Source organism: Schistocerca cancellata, chromosome 11 (assembly GCF_023864275.1).
Source record: "Schistocerca cancellata isolate TAMUIC-IGC-003103 chromosome 11, iqSchCanc2.1, whole genome shotgun sequence".
NCBI classification, from domain to species: Eukaryota; Metazoa; Arthropoda; class Insecta; order Orthoptera; family Acrididae; genus Schistocerca; species Schistocerca cancellata.
The window spans coordinates 119393388-119411199 of NC_064636.1; the positions used below are offsets into that span (position 1 = coordinate 119393388).

Genomic DNA, 17812 nt, shown 5'->3' on the forward strand with positions numbered 1-17812 from the left:
CCTTACCACACGACTGCACGTGTGACTTCCAGTTTCATCGAGTCTGATGTTCCAAACAAATGAATTCCAAGAACTACTGCCAGACGACCTCATATTCAGCTCTCGTGGCAGACTGAACCTCCGTCTCTTACAGACGCCATTCATTCAATGGTGCTGTTCCGGCTCATTCTGTGAAACGCAATTATAGTGTCTGCAAAACAAACATGGAAATAAAACTGACAGCTGAAAGTTTGAGACAAGTGAGGTCGTTTGATGTTGCAAATGTTAAACAAGTATTTTACACCCAGTATGGCGCAAATTTTCAGTTGTTGCTAAATACTGAAACGTCAAAAACTAATTTGAAGAAAAAATGCAGGATATCATATAAAAATTAAACTTCACTCTACAACATTCTATAAACTTATTCTGCTGATGGATATTATTTTTACGTCTTTTCCTTCATAATGACCCATCATCATTTCCTTTTGATGACCATAACGAACTTGTACATAATTATTTATTCGCATTAAAGTAATATTTTTAGTTACAAGGCATAAATGTAGCTGTAACACCAATTTTATACAAATTTACTTTAGGAGATGGGAAACCACCACTGACACGATAACTTTCACCAGACACACCTATTCATCCCCCCCCCCCATGAACCATGGAGCTTGCCGTTGGTGGGGAGGCTTGCGTGCCTCAGCGATACAGATAGCCGTACCGTAGGTACAACCACAACGGAGGGGTATCTGTTGAAAGGCCAGACAAACGTGTGGTTCCTGAAGAGGGGCAGCAGCCTTTTCAGTAGTTGCAAGGGCAACAGTCTGGATGATTGACGGATCTGGCCTTGTAACAATAACCAAAACGGCCTTGCTGTGCTGGTACTGCGAACGGCTGAAAGCAAGGGGAAACTACGGCCGTAATTTTTCCTGATAGCATGCAGCTTTACTGTATGATTAAATGATGATGGCGTCCTCTTGGGTAAAATATTCCGGAGGTAAAATAGTCCCCCATTCGGATCTCCGGGCGGGGACTACTCAAGAGGACGTTGTTATCAGGAGAAAGAAAACTGGCGTTCTACAGATCGGAGCGTGAAATGTCAGATCCCAATATCGGGCAGGTAGGTTAGAAAATTTAAAAACGGAAATGGATAGTCTAAAGTTAGATATAGTGGGAATTAGTGAAGTTCGGTGGCAGGAGGAACAAGACTTCTGGTCAGGTGACTACAGGGTTATAAACACAAAGTCAAATAGGGGTAATGCAGGAGTAGGTTTAATAATGAATAGGAAAATAGGAATGCGGATAAGCTACTACAAACAGCATAGTGAACGCATTATTGTGGCCAAGATAGATACGAAGCCCACACCTAGTACAGTAGTACAAGTTTACATGCCAACTAGCTCTGCAGATGACGAAGAAATTGAAGAAATGTATGATGAAATAAAAGAAATTATTCAGACAGTGAAGGGAGACGAAAATTTAATAGTCATTGGTGACTGGAATTCGAGTGTAGGAAAAGGGAGTGAAGGAAACGTACTAGGTGAATATGGATTGGGGCTAAGAAATGAAAGAGGAAGCCACCTGGTAGAATTTTGCACAGAGCACAACTTAATCATAGCTAACACTTGGTTTAAGAATCATGATAGAAGGTTGTATACATGGAAGAACCCTGGAGATACTAAAAGGTATCATATAGATTATATAATGGTAAGACAGAGATTTAGGAACCAGATTTTAAATTGTAAGACATTTCCAGGGGCAGATGTGGACTCTGACCACAATCTATTGGTTATGACCTGTAGATTAAAACTGAAGAAACTGCAAAAAGGTGCAAATTTAAGGAGATGGGACCTGGTTAAACTGAAAGAACCAGAGGTTGTACAGAGTTTCAGGGAGAGCATAAGGGAACAATTGACAGGAATGGGGGAAAGAAATACAGTAGAAGAAGAATGGGTAGCTTTGAGGGATGAAGTAGTGAAGGCAGCAGAGGATCAAGTAGGTAAAAAGACGAAGGCTAGTAGAAATCCTTGGGTAACAGAAGAAATATTGAATTTAATTGATGAAAGGAGAAAATATAAAAATGCAGTAAATGAAGCAGGCAAAAAGAAATACAAACGTCTCAAAAATGAGATCGACAGGAAGTGCAAAATGGCTAAGCAGGAATGGATAGAGGACAAATGTAAGGATGTAGAGGCTTATCTCACTAGGGGTAAGATAGATACTGCCTACAGGAAAATTAAAGAGACCTTTGGAGATAGAGAACCACTTATATGAACATCAAGAGCCCAGATGGAAACCCAGTTCTAAGCAAAGAAGGGAAAGCAGAAAGGTGGAAGGAGTATATAGAGGGTCTATACAAGGGCGATGTACTTGAGGACAATATTATGGAATTGGAAGAGGATGTAGATGAAGATGAAATGGGAGATACGATACTGCATGAAGAGTTTGACGGAACACTGAAAGAAGTGAGTCGAAACAAGGCCTCCGGAGTAGACAACATTCCATTAGAACTACTGACGGCCTTGGGAGAGCCAGTCCTGACAAAATTCTACCACCTGGTGAGCAAGATGTGTGAAACAGGCGAAATACCCTCAGACTTCAAGAAGAATATAATAATTCCAATCCCAAAGAAAGCAGGTGTTGACACATGTGAAAATTACCGAACAATCAGTTTAATAAGCCACAGCTGCAAAATACTAACACGAATTCTTTACAGACGAATGGAAAAACTAGTAGAAGCCAACCTCGGGGAAGATCAGTTTGGATTCCGTAGAAATACAGGAACACGTGAGGCAATACTGACCTTACGACGTATCTTAGAAGAAAGATTAAGGAAAGGCAAATCTACGTTTATAGCATTTGTAGACTTAGAGAAAGCTTTTGACAATGTTGATTGGATTAATCTCTTTCAAATTCTAACGGTGGCAGGGGTAAAATACAGGGAGCGAAAGTTTATTTACAATTTGTACAGAAACCAGATGTCAGTTATAAGAGTCGAGGGATATGAAAGGGAAGCAGTGGTTGGGAAGGGAGTAAGACAGGGTTGTAGCCTCTCCACGATGTTATTCAATCTGTATATTGAGCAAGAAGTAAAGGAAACAAAAGAAAAATTTGGAGTAGGTATTAAAATCCATGGAGAAGAAATAAAAACTTTGAGGTTCGCCGATGACATTGTAATTCTGTCAGAGACAGCAAAGGACTTGGAAGAGCAGTTGAACGGAATGGATGGTGTCTTGAAGGGAGGATATAAGATGAACATCAACAAAAGCAAAACGAGGATAATGGAATGTAGTCGAATTAAGTCGGGTGATGTTGAGGGTATTAGATTAGGAAATGAGACACTTAAAGTAGTAAAGGAGTTTTGCTATTTGGGGAGCAAAATAACTGATGATGGTCGAAGTAGAGAGGATATAAAATGTAGACCGGCAATGGCAAGGAAAGCGTTTCTGAAGAAGAGAAATTTGTTAACATCGAGTACAGATTTAAGTGTCAGGAAGTCATTTCTGAAAGTATTTGTATGGAGTGGAGCCATGTATGGAAGTGAAACATGGACGGTAAATAGTTTGGACAAGAAGAGAATAGAAGCTTTCGAAATGTGGTGCTACAGAAGAATGCTGAAGATTAGATGGGTAGATCACATAACTAATGAGGAAGTATTGAACAGCACTGGGGAGAAGAGAAGTTAGTGGCACAACTTGACCAGAAGAAGGGATCGGTTGGTAGGACATGTTCTGAGGCATCAAGGGATCACCAATTTAGTATTGGAGGGCAGCGTGGACGGTAAAAATCGTAGGGGGAGACCAAGAGATGAATACACTAAGCAGATTCAGAAGGATGTAGGTTGCAGTAGGTACTGGGAGACGAAGAAGCTTGCACGGGATAGAGTAGCATGGAGAGCTGCATCAATCCAGTCTCAGGACTGAAGAGCACAACAACAACAACACCTATTCATTCACTAAATTTGGAGAGAAAATGTTGTTTATCGTACCTCAGATAACTGCAGGAGTGGACCAATTGTGGTCTGAACAGGTTGTAATTCACACTCTGTTCCCACAAAAATATCTCGAGAAACACTATGATAAATGCTTACACAAACATCAAAAATTAACAAATAAAATACCGTTTCTTGACAATTATAAATTCTAATTTATCGAAAAATACAATAAAGTGAAATTCTGTTTTTGGATAATATCACTTGGCTAACGCCCTCATAAGTGGTATGGTGAATGTGGAAATCGTGCATGTATAGCGACAGTACTCACCGCAGGAAAGAGACGGAAGCATCGTCAAATGTGGGAGTGGGGCAGGTAGCTGTGTGCTTTGCAGCTGGAACAGGAGCCCTGCTGCAGTTTTTGTGGCCCATGTGCAGCTGACTGGTCGGGCTGACCTCGCTGTCTCCAGTGGCTGGAGTGCTGTACAGAGACACAGGGTGTGGTCACGCAGTACACACGGAGGACAGAGGGAAGCCTACTGCAGACAATGCTGCTGAGAATTTGTCCAGACACCCCTAATAGAACACACACTTTCAACATCAGTAGTGGGTCCTCTGATCGCTTTAGCCCCCACACTAGTAGCATCGCTTAGCAAACAACAGGCTGCATAAATTAAAGTACAAATAAAAATACATGCTAAGGTCAACATTTAGGTTGAACTGACATGACAACTAGTCATCAGCGTAGTTTAAATACAAAAAAACCACATTCCTACAGAAATAAAAATGGAAATAATCTTTACATGTACAACTTGTACCATTATCATCAGATAGTATCGGTAGCTGTTAGGGACTTGGCTGTAGGATGCACAGCTGGTAAACTACAGAAGAGTAGATTCTGAACTGTGCACCAAAAGAAATTTAGAGAAGCAAGGGATACAGAATGTGTGATACTGTGCAGCTATTCCCTTAATACGTTTAACTGTCACCAAAATAGGCAAGTAAATATATTTGTTTCACGTTGGCCAACGAGCACTGTCAATAAACTAGCGAACATTGAGCATTGAGTAAGATAAAAAAGGCAAACAGAAACATTCTATACATACACTTATGGGTGGTATGTAGTCGGAAGTTATTATTTGAATGAAAATAGAAATTATGTTTAATTCTTATGTTCTATATATACAGTTCTATCACATTGTGGTAAGAAGATTTCCTGTAGAACGAAGGAAAGAGTTGGATTTAAATTAAGGAGACATGGGTTACGTAACACAGGAGACAATGTAATGTTGTTTAAAGACGCATTAAATCATTATTAGTCATTGAATGTGACTAAAGTAAGCTGTGGTTGCTACAAGTGAGGAGAAGATACAGGTTGATGAGTGAAAACTCTATCAGTGATGGAAGCATACATAGGGTGTTCGGAAATTCTCTTTACAAACTGCTAGGACTTGTAGAGGGGGGAGAGTACTTAATATTTTGAACAGGAATCCCGTCTGGAAATGTACTGTATGCACCCTACGACAGTTTGAGTTCACATGTTTAAATCATGTACTTCTGCTTCAGGAAGTGAATTAGGCACGATGTAGTACAGTTATTAGGTAACAGACCGAAAGTAAACATAACGAAGCATCCATTTATCAGTTCCGCACATTTGTTTGCATTAACACTTAAACATTACCTTCTGCATGTACAGTATTCTAGGTTGATTTTATGTGTTGGAGCAATGTGAACATGTAATATTTAAGTGATAATACAAACAAGGAGGCTTAGCTGATAAAGGGATCTTTCGTTGTGTTTCTTTCGAATTATTATCTAATGACTGTACTGCATCACACCTAACTCAGCTGCTCAAGCAGAAGTGGATCTACATCTACATCTACATTTATACTCCGCAAGCCACCCAACGGTGTGTGGCGGAGGGCACTTTACGTGCCACTGTCATTATCTCCCTTTCCTGTTCCACTCGCGTATGGTTCGCGGGAAGAACGACTGTCTGAAAGCCTCTGTGCGCGCTCTAATCTCTCTAATTTTACATTCGTGATCTCCTCGGGAGGTATAAGTAGGGGGAAGCAATATATTCGATACCTCATCCAGAAACGCACCCTCTCGAAACCTGGCGAGCAAGCTACACCGCGATGCAGAGCGCCTCTCTTGCAGAGTCTGCCACTTGAGTTTGTTAAACATCTCCGTAACGCTATCACGGTTACCAAATAACCCTGTGACGAAACGCGCCGCTCTTCTTTGGATCTTCTCTATCTCCTCCGTCAACCCGATCTGGTACGGATCCCACACTGATGAGCAATACTCAAGTATAGGTCGAACGAGTGTTTTGTAAGCCACCTCCTTTGTTGATGGACTACATTTTCTAAGGACTCTCCCAATGAATCTCAACCTGGTACCCGCCTTACCAACAATTAATTTTATATGATCATTCCACTTCAAATCGTTCCGCACGCATACTCCCAGATATTTTACAGAAGTAACTGCTACCAGTGTTTGTTCCGCTATCATATAATCATACAATAAAGGATCCTTCTTTCTATGTATTCGCAATACATTACATTTGTCTATGTTAAGGGTCAGTTGCCACTCCCTGCACCAAGTGCCTATCCGCTGCAGATCTTCCTGCATTTCGCTACAATTTTCTAATGCTGCAACTTCTCTGTATACTACAGCATCATCCGCGAAAAGCCGCATGGAACTTCCGACACTATCTACTAGGTCATTTATATATATTGTGAAAAGCAATGGTCCCATAACACTCCCCTGTGGCACGCCAGAGGTTACTTTAACGTCTGTAGATGTCTCTCCATTGAGAACAACATGCTGTGTTCTGTTTGCTAAAAACTCTTCAATCCAGCCACACAGCTGGTCTGATATTCCGTAGGCTCTTACTTTGTTTATCAGACGACAGTGCGGAACTGTATCGAACGCCTTCCGGAAGTCAAGGAAAATGGCATCTACCTGGGAGCCTGTATCTAATATTTTCTGGGTTTCATGAACAAATAAAGCGAGTTGGGTTTCACACGATCGCTGTTTCCGGAATCCATGTTGATTCCTACATAGTAGATTCTGAGTTTCCAAAAACGACATGATACTCGAGCAAAAGACATGTTCTAAAATTCTACAACAGATCGACGTCAGAGAGATAGGTCTATAGTTTTGCGCATCTGCTCGACGACCCTTCTTGAAGACTGGGACTATCTGTGCTCTTTTCCAATCATTTGGAACCTTCTGTTCCTCTAGAGACTTGCGGTACACGGCTGTTAGAAGGGGGGCAAGTTCTTTCGCGTACTCTGTGTAGAATCGAATTGGTATCCCGTCAGGTCCAGTGGACTTTCCTCTGTTGAGTGATTCCAGTTGCTTTTCTATTCCTTGGACACTTATTTCAATGTCAGCCATTTTTTCGTTGGTGCGAGGATTTAGAGAAGGAACTGCAGTGCGGTCTTCCTCTGTGAAACAGCTTTGGAAAAAGGTGTTTAGTATTTCAGCTTTACGCTTGTCATCCTCTGTTTCAATGCCATCATCATCCCAGAGTGTCTGGACATGATGTTTCGAGCCACTTACTGATTTAACGTAAGACCAGAACTTCCTAGGATTTTCTGTCAAGTCGGTACCTAGTATTTTACTTTCGAATTCACTGAACGCTTCACGCATAGCCCTCCTTACGCTAACTTTGACACCGTTTAGCTTCTGTTTGTCTGAGAGGTTTTGGCTGCGTTTAAACTTGCAGTGAAGCTCTCTTTGCTTTCGCAGTAGTTTCCTAACTTTGTTGTTGTACCACGGTGGGTTTTTCCCGTCCCTCACAGTTTTGCTCGGCACGTACCTGTCTAAAACGCATTTAACGGTTGCCTTGAACTTTTTCCATAAACACTCAACATTGTCAGTGTCGGAACAGAAATTTTCGTTTTGATCTGTTAGGTAGTCTGAAATCTGCCTTCTATTACTCTTGCTAAACAGATAAACCTTCCTCCCTTTTTTTATATTCCTATTAACTTCCATATTCAGGGATGCTGCAACGGCCTTATGATCACTGATTCCCTGTTCTGCACTTACAGAGTCGAAAAGTTCGGGTCTGTTTGTTATCAGTAGGTCCAAGATGTTATCTCCACGAGTCGGTTCTCTGTTTAATTGCTCGAGGTAATTTTCGGATAGTGCACTCAGTATAATGTCACTCGATGCTCTGTCCCTACCACCCGTCCTAAACATCTGAGTGTCCCAGTCTATATCTGGTAAATTGAAATCTCCACCTAAGACCATAACATGCTGAGAAAATTTATGTGAAATGTATTCCAAATTTTCTCTCAGTTGTTCTGCCACTAATGCTGCTGAGTCGGGGGGTCGGTAAAAGGAGCCAATTATTAACCTTGCTCGGTTGTTGAGTGTAACCTCCACCCATAATAATTCACAGGAACTATCCACTTCTACTTCACTACAGGATAAACTACTACTAACAGCGACGAACACTCCGCCACCGGTTGCATGCAATCTATCCTTTCTAAACACCGTCTGTGCCTTTGTAAAAATTTCGGCAGAATTTATCTCTGGCTTCAGCCAGCTTTCTGTACCTATAACGATTTCAGCTTCGGTGCTTTCTATCAGCGCTTGAAGTTCCGGTACTTTACCAACGCAGCTTCGACAGTTTACAATTACAATACCGATTGCTGCTTGGTCCCCGCATGTCCTGACTTTGCCCCGCACCCGTTGAGGCTGTTGCCCTTTCTGCACTTGCCCGAGGCCATCTAACCTAAAAAACCGCCCAGCCCACGCCACACAACCCCTGCTACCCGTGTAGCCGCTTGTTGCGTGTAGTGGACTCCTGACCTATCCAGCGGAACCCGAAACCCCACCACCCTATGGCGCAAGTCGAGGAATCTGCAGCCCACATGGTCGCAGAACCGTCTCAACCTCTGATTCAGACCCTCCACTCGGCTCTGTACCAAAGGTCCGCAGTCAGTCCTGTCGACGATGCTGCAGATGGTGAGCTCTGCTTTCATCCCGCTAGCGAGACTGGCAGTCTTCACCAAATCAGATAGCCGCCGGAAGCCAGAGAGGATTTCCTCCGATCCATAGCGACACACATCATTGGTGCCGACATGAGCGACCACCTGCAGATGGGTGCACCCTGTACCCTTCATGGCATCCGGAAGGACCCTTTCCACATCTGGAATGACTCCCCCCGGTATGCACACGGAGTGCACTTTGGTTTTCTTCCCCTCCCTTGCTGCCATATCCCTAAGGGGCCCCATTACGCGCCTGACGTTGGAGCTCCCAACTACCAGTAAGCCCACCCTCTGCGACTGCCCGGATCTTGCAGACTGAGGGGCAACCTCTGGAACAGGACAAGCAGCCATGTCAGGCTGAAGATCAGTATCAGCCTGAGACAGAGCCTGAAACCGGTTCGTCAGACAAACTGGAGAGGCCTTCCGTTCAGCCCTCCGGAATGTCTTTCGCCCCCTGCCACACCTTGAGACGACCTCCCACTCTACCACAGGTGAGGGATCAGCCTCAATGCGGGCAGTATCCCGGGCAACCACAGTCGTAGTCCGATCGGGGGATGCGTGGGACGAGCTGGCCGTCCCCGACAAACCCCCATCCGGACCCCCACAGTGATGCCCATTGGCAACAGCCTCAAGCTGTGTGACCGAAGCCAACGCTGCCTGAAGCTGGGAGCGAAGGGATGCCAACTCAGCCTGCATCCGAACACAGCAGTTGCAGTCCCTATCCATGCTAAAAACTGTGCAAAGAACGTCTGAACTAATCTACAGAGAGCGCAAACAAAACGACACAAAATTGAAGCGGTTATTAAAATACAAGATTGCCTAGTAAATGCAGTAATGCTGCCACTTGTGCACTGCTGACACACTGCTCGGCGGCGGAAGGAGACTACGCGATTTAACACTATTCGAGTACTAAAACGTGATGCTACAACTCTCAAATACTATAATACGCCCGAAATTTATGAATTAAACAATGCAAGTACCAAAAACACGCAAAGAAATTAAGAATTAAACTATGTAACAAATGAGTGAGCTAGGAGTATACGACTTGCTGCTGCAGCTGCTTATCCAACGGCGGCAGGGAGCACACTGACTGTGACCAACCGACACTGGCCGTTCAAAACAAAAACAGTTGACAGACGACTACGCGAATTTACACTATTCAGGTACTAAAACGCGATGCTACAACTCTCAAATACTATAATACGCCCGAAATTTATGAATTAAACAATGCAAGTACCAAAAACACGCAAAGAAATTAAGAATTAAACTATGTAACAAATGAGTGAGCTAGGAGTATACGACTTGCTGCTGCAGCTGCTTATCCAACGGCGGCAGGGCAGGGAGATGAGTTAAACATCTGAACTGAGACTGTCGTAGGAGGGAAACGGTCCTCACTCCCTTCTACAAATCATATAAGTCTCTAAAGGAAATTTCTGAACACACTGTACACACACTCACACACACACACACACACACACACACACACACACACACACACACACACATATATATATATATATATATATATATATATATATATATATATATATATATATATATATATATATAACAATATTTAAAAAACATCTGCAAAAAGCAAATATGTGTGAACTATTGGGCATTAGGACTTTATGGTGCATTTGTTAAGTGATATAGCTTATAAAAAATTACAATGAGACAAAAAGTCTTATGAATACTCATATTGTGGGAGATCTATCAGTAACTGCAATGTATGGGCTAGGGAAGGTCCTAACACTGTGAAGTTCTATGGGCAGCCTTCAGAAACAGCATAGAGAAGTACAAGCAAGGCCGGCAGGATACTAGACAACTGACAGATGTTACACCAAGAAGCACATAGAGCGTTTTGACTAATAAAACCACCTCTCCTAATGTGCTAGAAAATGGGGATGTCCAAATTACAGCATATATCCTTCGGAACAACTGAACAAAATTCGAAAGGAAATGGGAAGCGTTGTGTGAATCTGCGCATTTTGTAGATCTTTCTGAGTTGTAGAGACTGGTCTGTTGTCTCCTGAAGTGGCCGCCGGCTGTTTGAGGAGTGAGTACCTACAGCTTCCTGGAGACGTACTTGTGTCACGTCCTGCAATGGAAGTCTTCCTCATGACCGCACCCTTCTTCTTGGAACCTAGCACACATCTTAAGACGTGTATCTAATAACACTGTACTATTTGTGGAGAATAAACGAAGTTTGTTCTCTGAACCGTAGGTATATTTCAGAAATAAACATAGAAAGTGAAGGAGAAACATTGAAATCAAACTGCAGTAGTTATGTGGAAATAGCGATCAGTCTGACCGTCTTCTGTAGAGCACCTATTTTTTCCCAGGTTTGATATTTATGTCATGACAACATCAGAGATGGAAAGTTTTAAATTCTTTTCTGATCTCTTTGAACTTCGCTGTAGAGTTCCTGGTGCTAATGTCGGACTACACGCTTGTTGATCAACGCCATCTTTCCATTATGCAGCGTATGTAGCTTGTAAGTATCTCATTGTGAACACCAGTAGAGACAGCAGACAACAATATATGTAATACTGAGTAAAGAGATTTATGGTGAATTGCACATCACACAGAATAAAGCCTGTAGGCTCGCTGCCCTGGCTGCTCACACTACACATCGTTGTGTTGTCCACGGAACATCTGCTGTGAGCAGCATATCACTGTGTCCACCACTGATATGGCTCCTGCCGTCTTCACAGCAAATTTACCACTTATTCAGATACTTTACACCAGAACCTATAAGGCTGTTGCACATATGCAGCTCAGCACAAATAATGACCGCAAATAATGATAAAACCATTTATAAATCAATGAATAATTTAGTTCTCCAACGACTTTTTTAACCTAACCTATCCGCTAATAAACCCAGTGGGACCCAGTACTTCTTTAAATCTAACAGGTGTGAATATTACAGTTTAACGAGTCAAGGCTGCATAATACTAAACACAAATTCTTTACAGATGAATGTAAATGGTAGAAAGCGAGCACGGGAAGACCAATTTGGATTCAATAAAAATGTTGCAAGACGTGAGGCAATACTGACCCTACGATTTATAAGATAGATTAACGGTACGTAAACCTACGTTTGTAAGATTTGGGGACATAGAGAAATCTTTTGAGAATGTTGGCTGGAATACTCTTTTTCAAATTTTGAAGGTGGCAGGGGTCAAATAAAGGGAGCGAATGGCTATTTACAATTAGTACAGAAACCAGATGGCAGCTATAACAATTGACAGGCATGACAGGGAAGCAGTGTTTGGGAAGGGACTGAGACAGGGATGTAGCCTACCCCTGATGTTATTCAATATACATACTGAGCAAGCAGTAAAGGGAAAAAAAGAAAAATTATGAGTAGGAATTAAAATCCATGGAGATGAAATAAAGACTCTGAGGTTTGGCGACAACATTGCAATTCTGTCACAGACAGCAAAGGACCAGGAAGAGCAGTTGAAAGAAATAGACAGTGTCTTGAAAGGAGGATATAAGATGGACACCAACAAAAGCAAAAGACAGATAATGTAACGTAGGTGATGATGAGGGAATTAGATTAGGAAATGACAAACTTAAAGTAGTACATGAGTTTTGCTATTTGGGGAGCAAAGTAGCTGATGATAGTCGAAGTAGAGGGCATATAAAATGTAGACCAGGAGTGGCAAGGAAAGCGTTTCTGAAGAAGAGATGTTTGTTAACATCGGGTATAGGTTCAAGCGTCAGGACGCCTTTTCTGAAAGTATTTGAATGGAGTGTATCCATGTATGGTAGTGAAACATGGATGGTAGTGAAAGATGGATGATAAATAGTTTAGACAAGAAAAGAATAGAAGCTTTCCAAATGTGGTGCTACAGAAAAATGCTGGAGATTAGATTGGTAGATCACATAACTAATGAGGATGCATTGAATAGAATTGGGGAGAAGAGGAATTTGTAGCACTTGAATTAAGGAAGGGATCCGTTGGTTGGACATAGGCATCAAGGGATCACTGATTTAGTATTTCAGGGCAGCGTGGGGGGTAAAAATTTTAGAGGGAGACCCAGACATGAATATATTAAGCTGGTTCAAAAGGATGTTGGTTGCAGTAGGTACTGGGAGATGAAAAAGCTTGCACAGGGTACAGTAGCATGGAAAGCTCCTTCGAACAAGTCTCTGGGCTGAGGAGCACAACAAGAACATTAATCTAACATGAGAAATCAATGAAAGCATCGCCAGATATCAGAAAATGTCTGTCAGTGGTGGTTTATTTTGCTGCACAGATACACGTAAGGAAACTCGGGAGCTGGAAATACACGGACACACACAGAACTACACAGGACTGGACAACGTAGACATGTAGCTTGTCTTGTGTTTACCTTGTTTCTGCTTGTGGCTCAGACAGCAGCTTGAGCACTTCAATCAGATCTTCAGGCTGACAATGTAGCGCATCTGCCCAGCCCTTCGTGGCCATCACGTGTAAAATATGAGTCTTTATGAAGGCAACGGCGGCCTTCTTAAGACTGTTGCAGGAGTTCCGAATAGCGAGCACAGCTGTGGTCACCGCAGTCTCAACAGACAGCTGTGCAGCCAACTGCTGCTCGCACTGAGCCTTCAGGCCTGACAAGCCGTACTCATCAGCCGCGACCAGCAGCTGGGGGGCCATTCTGGCCAGCTGCGGGGCCTGCAGGGTATACATGTAGGCCACGAGGTGGCGCAGCAACGGGCCCCCCACGTCTGGGACTGCGACCTCCAGCGTGCCGTCGCTGAAAATAGAGGCGAACACGGGACTCCTGGCGGCCAGGACGGCCCTGTGCGCTGCCAGACGTGTGTCGCCCGCCACCAGAGTCACCACGGCGCTGTCTCCAGCGTCCAGCAGGGTGCTCAGGTCCACGGCTGCAGCCTCTTTCCCCTCCTGGACCTGTCCTGCTGTGGGTGATTCTGAAATACAGCATCACTGAGTAGACATTTCCGCTTGCACAGCACCCTCCATGTGAGAACATGCTTGAGCCAGAAGTGGATCTGCGTCAACCATCACATCCTAACACTAAAAGTACTAGACTTCGCCATACCCCTGGTAGTACCATGGGGGTCATTTTTACCCGCAGTAGAAAACCACCATTTTGTTCATATCTGGGTGGTATTATGAGTGTCTTCATGTTGACAATACGTCTCTAAAATGAATAGTACACGGTCAAATATGAATTTTCTCTAAGTAAACATTTTTTTTATTTTAAATGTTACAGAAGAAATTCCACAATATTTCGTAACTTTGGTAAATCAATGTTGTAATGTTTTTCTCTATAAAAAGATTGAAACAGAATCAAAACATATTGTTTATGTATTAATAGTATTTTTCCTTGTATATAAGAATAAGATTAGTACCAAATATTTGTGAAAGATACTAAAAAGCAGTAGGTGACTAAAATGCTCTGCATTTTTTGTAGTTATTGCAATGAAGGAAATAAAACATAAGAACAAGTAACTTCAGCCTATAATTATAAATATTTAAGAACGAGGACGTGACAGAAGTGCCTAATCTGGGATTCAGAAAGCCGACAAGAGTTTTTGCACGTAATCTTTTGCACACATACTTGTTGCACTTGACGTTTTATATCCCTTTGTTGTTTTGTTGCCTCCAGGAAACCTGAATTTGAGAAGACCTTCTAATTCCTTATTGGCCATTGGCAGTATCGAGTGCCTGTAAGGGGAGACCGACTTTTGTCTGCAGTGTGTAAGAGGCAGCAAGGTCATCTGCTACTCTGAGGATAAGGTCCCGACGTGAAATCTTCGTAGAGGTACGTAACTTAAAATTTGTGCGAGCGTTAATCATGGCGAGGTCAAGGAAAAGACACGTACAGGGCATCGTTGAGTAACAACTCAGAGACTGTAGTATCTAGCGATTTGGTCAAAAACATTATAAAACTTCACAGTTTATGGAAGTTACCTCTCAGTATTCTCGTTCATCTGACATCCAGCAGGCATGTTATTTTTTTTCTTTATTGTTACTTAAACACCTTTACAAGAAAGGTAGGCCGGCAGTGGCCTATCTATGCCGCTCTTTGGTCACAGATAACACACATGCCTCATGATGAGAGACGAAAAAATAAAACGAACATGGTGGATAAAAAACGGTACTCATATTAAACTACATGTAGTCATTCACAGGCGCAAGTCCGAATAAAAACCGTTCAGCACTTGTGCACAAACAGAGAAGACAGAAATTATACATGTGAAACGGTGGAGCACTAACATAGACACACTTAAGCACTAACACGAAGACACACACAAACACTAGCGACAGTCTCCGGCGCATGAATATTCACTGTTCATGCACAAAAGCCAGGGACCTGCCAAAGGGAAAAGGTATGGGTAGGACGGAGAGGGGGAGGGTGTAGATGCCAGTGACAGAGGAGAAGTGAGGGGGGGGGGAAGAAGGAATAGGAGTACGGGAAGCCTGGAGGAGAGGAGGGAGGGAGGAAGAGACGAGGAACAGATGGGAGAGAGGGTGCCCTGGGGAAAAACAACAGGTGGAGGAAGAGGAGGATTAAAATTGGTAGGAGGGGTAGATGGAGGGGATGAGGGCATCATCAGGGAGGGGGGGGGGTTGGCAGAAGCCACCTTGGGGAACGGCATGGAGTGTGGAGAGATGGAGAGTGGGTGGGATGTGGGAGTATAAGCGCGGAAGTGGATGGGGGTGGGAATGCATGGAAGAGACAAGTGGGTGATGGGAATCAAGTCCCAGGAGGTGCAGAGGATCTGTATCAATTCAAGGAAAAGGTGTGGGAACGGAATGAGGTCATACAGGATCCGTGTGGGGGAGGGTAGGCAGATGCAATCAATAGGCGAGGCAGAGTGCATAGTGTTCAACGATTAGAAGGGATTTGTAGAAGGTGGAAGAGTCAGAGATCCAGGTGGGATGGGCATAGCAGAGGATAGGGCGGATGAGGGATTTATATGTGTAAAGGATGGTGGAGGGGTCCAGACCGCATGTGTGGCCAGAAAGGAGCTTGAGGAGGCGAAGTTGGGAGTGTGCCTTGGCTTGGATTGTCTGGAGATGGGGGATCCAGGAGAGGTGACGGTCAAGGGTGATGCCAAGGTACTTGAGGGTGGGGGTGAAGTTGATAGGATGGCCATAGATGGAGAGATAGAAATCAAGGAGACAGAAGGAAGGGGTGGTTTTGCCTACACTGATCGCCTGGGTCTATGAAGGATTGACCTTGAGCAACCACTGGTTACACCATGTGATGAACCGGTCAAGATGGGATTGGAGAAGGTGTTGGCAGCATTGCAGGTTGGGGGCGAGGGGAAGGAAGGCGGTGTCATCGGCGTACTGGAGAAGGTGGATGGGGGCTGAAGGTAGTGGCATGTCCGCCGTACATAGAAGGTAGAGAAGAGGGGAGAGGACAGAACCTTGCGGCACACCGGCGGAGGGGTAGAAGGTGTAATCCGTATTATTGATGGTGACAGAGGATGGACGTTGCAAAAGATAGGACCCGATGAGACAGACGTAGTTTACAGGGAGGGCGAAAGTTTGTAGCTTGAAGAGGAGACCGGAATACCATACACTGTAGTAAGCACGTTCAAGGTCGAGCGAGAGGAAGATGGCGGAGCGACGGGAGTTGAGTTGTTCAGAGGGGAAGTGAGTGAGGTGAAGGTGAAGGTCATCAGCAGCGAAGGAAAGCCACATTGGGTAGTGAGAAGGAGGTGGTGCTGCCTCAGATGCTGGTGGATGTGTCGGGTGAGGATGGAATGCATTCTACTCAGGATATGGTAAGCTGCGAGAAGATGGTCGCCTGACTTGTAAGAGTGTTGCATACCATGTGTCGTCTCCACTTCGTGCTGCAGGACGAACCTCATTGAGTGATCTCCGAAGACCACTAACTGAACTTGTTCCTTTTTGTTTCAGCTCATCTGCCTGTTTCATGGAGGTGAAGAAGCTGCCAGTCGTGACGTTCCATAAGGGCGACGCGACTGACATCTGCTGTAGTGTAAGAGAACTGTTAGCAGTGCTCCAGACAGTAGTGTAGGAGGGGGCGAGGGGATTCTACACTGTATAATATGTTGTCTCGAATGAAAAACAGCTCACAGTTGCACTCAATTTTGTTTATTTTAAATATGGACCATGGTTTCTGCTATAATAATATAGCCTTGTTCAGCACTAATATACACAAATAAATGAAAAATGTCTTAGACCAGCAGCTGCGTCAAGACCAATAAAATAGCTGTTTCGAACATAAATAAAATTACATGTGGCCACGTATGTCCTCCGCCACTACCTCTGTTATACTGTCGCTGCCACGATGAAAATAATGAAGTCTAATAAATCACATGTTATTCAGTAGTTTTGCAATGTTACTCCGCATAGGTCTGTATGTCGCCAGTCCAAAGAAAACGGAAAGCCTCGCTGATATAAAGTATCATTCGACAACCGAATAATTCGTATTTAACGTTCTTTTTGGCCCAAAGTATAATATACTCTAACAGCTCGTGAATAACGTTGAGGCGTGTCCAGAAACTATTTAGTGCCAGAAAACCGGTATTACCTGATATCAAACTGTGCGTTAAATAGGTATGGGTCATAAATGACCCACATCCTACTACTGGTATAACAGATAAATTTTTCGTACTTCTAGGTGAGTGAGCTAGGAGAGATGAAATTTTGGTAAGTTGTACAACCCCATAAGTCACAGGAGCGTTTGGTCGTGCGATGATTATAGAGATGGGTAACGGCCTCGAAAATCCATCGTGGGTCAAAAATGACCCACATAGTACTCCTAGTAGAAATATTGTTCTTCACAAGTCAGTACAACAATACGACATTCTTCCCTTGTCAAAATAATGATTCACGTGAATATCCACATACCCTTAACGACACCATTTCATGAAATCACTATTTGCTCCAGCA

At 43.4% G+C, this 17812-nt stretch overlaps 1 protein-coding gene across 1 annotated transcript in view; it reads right to left on the bottom strand.

Annotated features, from left to right (window-relative positions):
• Window positions 1-17812, bottom strand: part of LOC126108750 (ankyrin-3-like) — a 67211-nt gene that overhangs the window by 17901 nt on the left and 31498 nt on the right. The window contains exons 4-5 of the mRNA XM_049914094.1: window positions 13284-13845; window positions 4245-4394 (exon numbers count right to left, since the gene is read on the bottom strand). Of these exons, the coding sequence (XP_049770051.1) occupies window positions 4245-4394; window positions 13284-13845 (712 nt within the window). The remainder of the gene's footprint in view (window positions 1-4244; window positions 4395-13283; window positions 13846-17812) is intronic.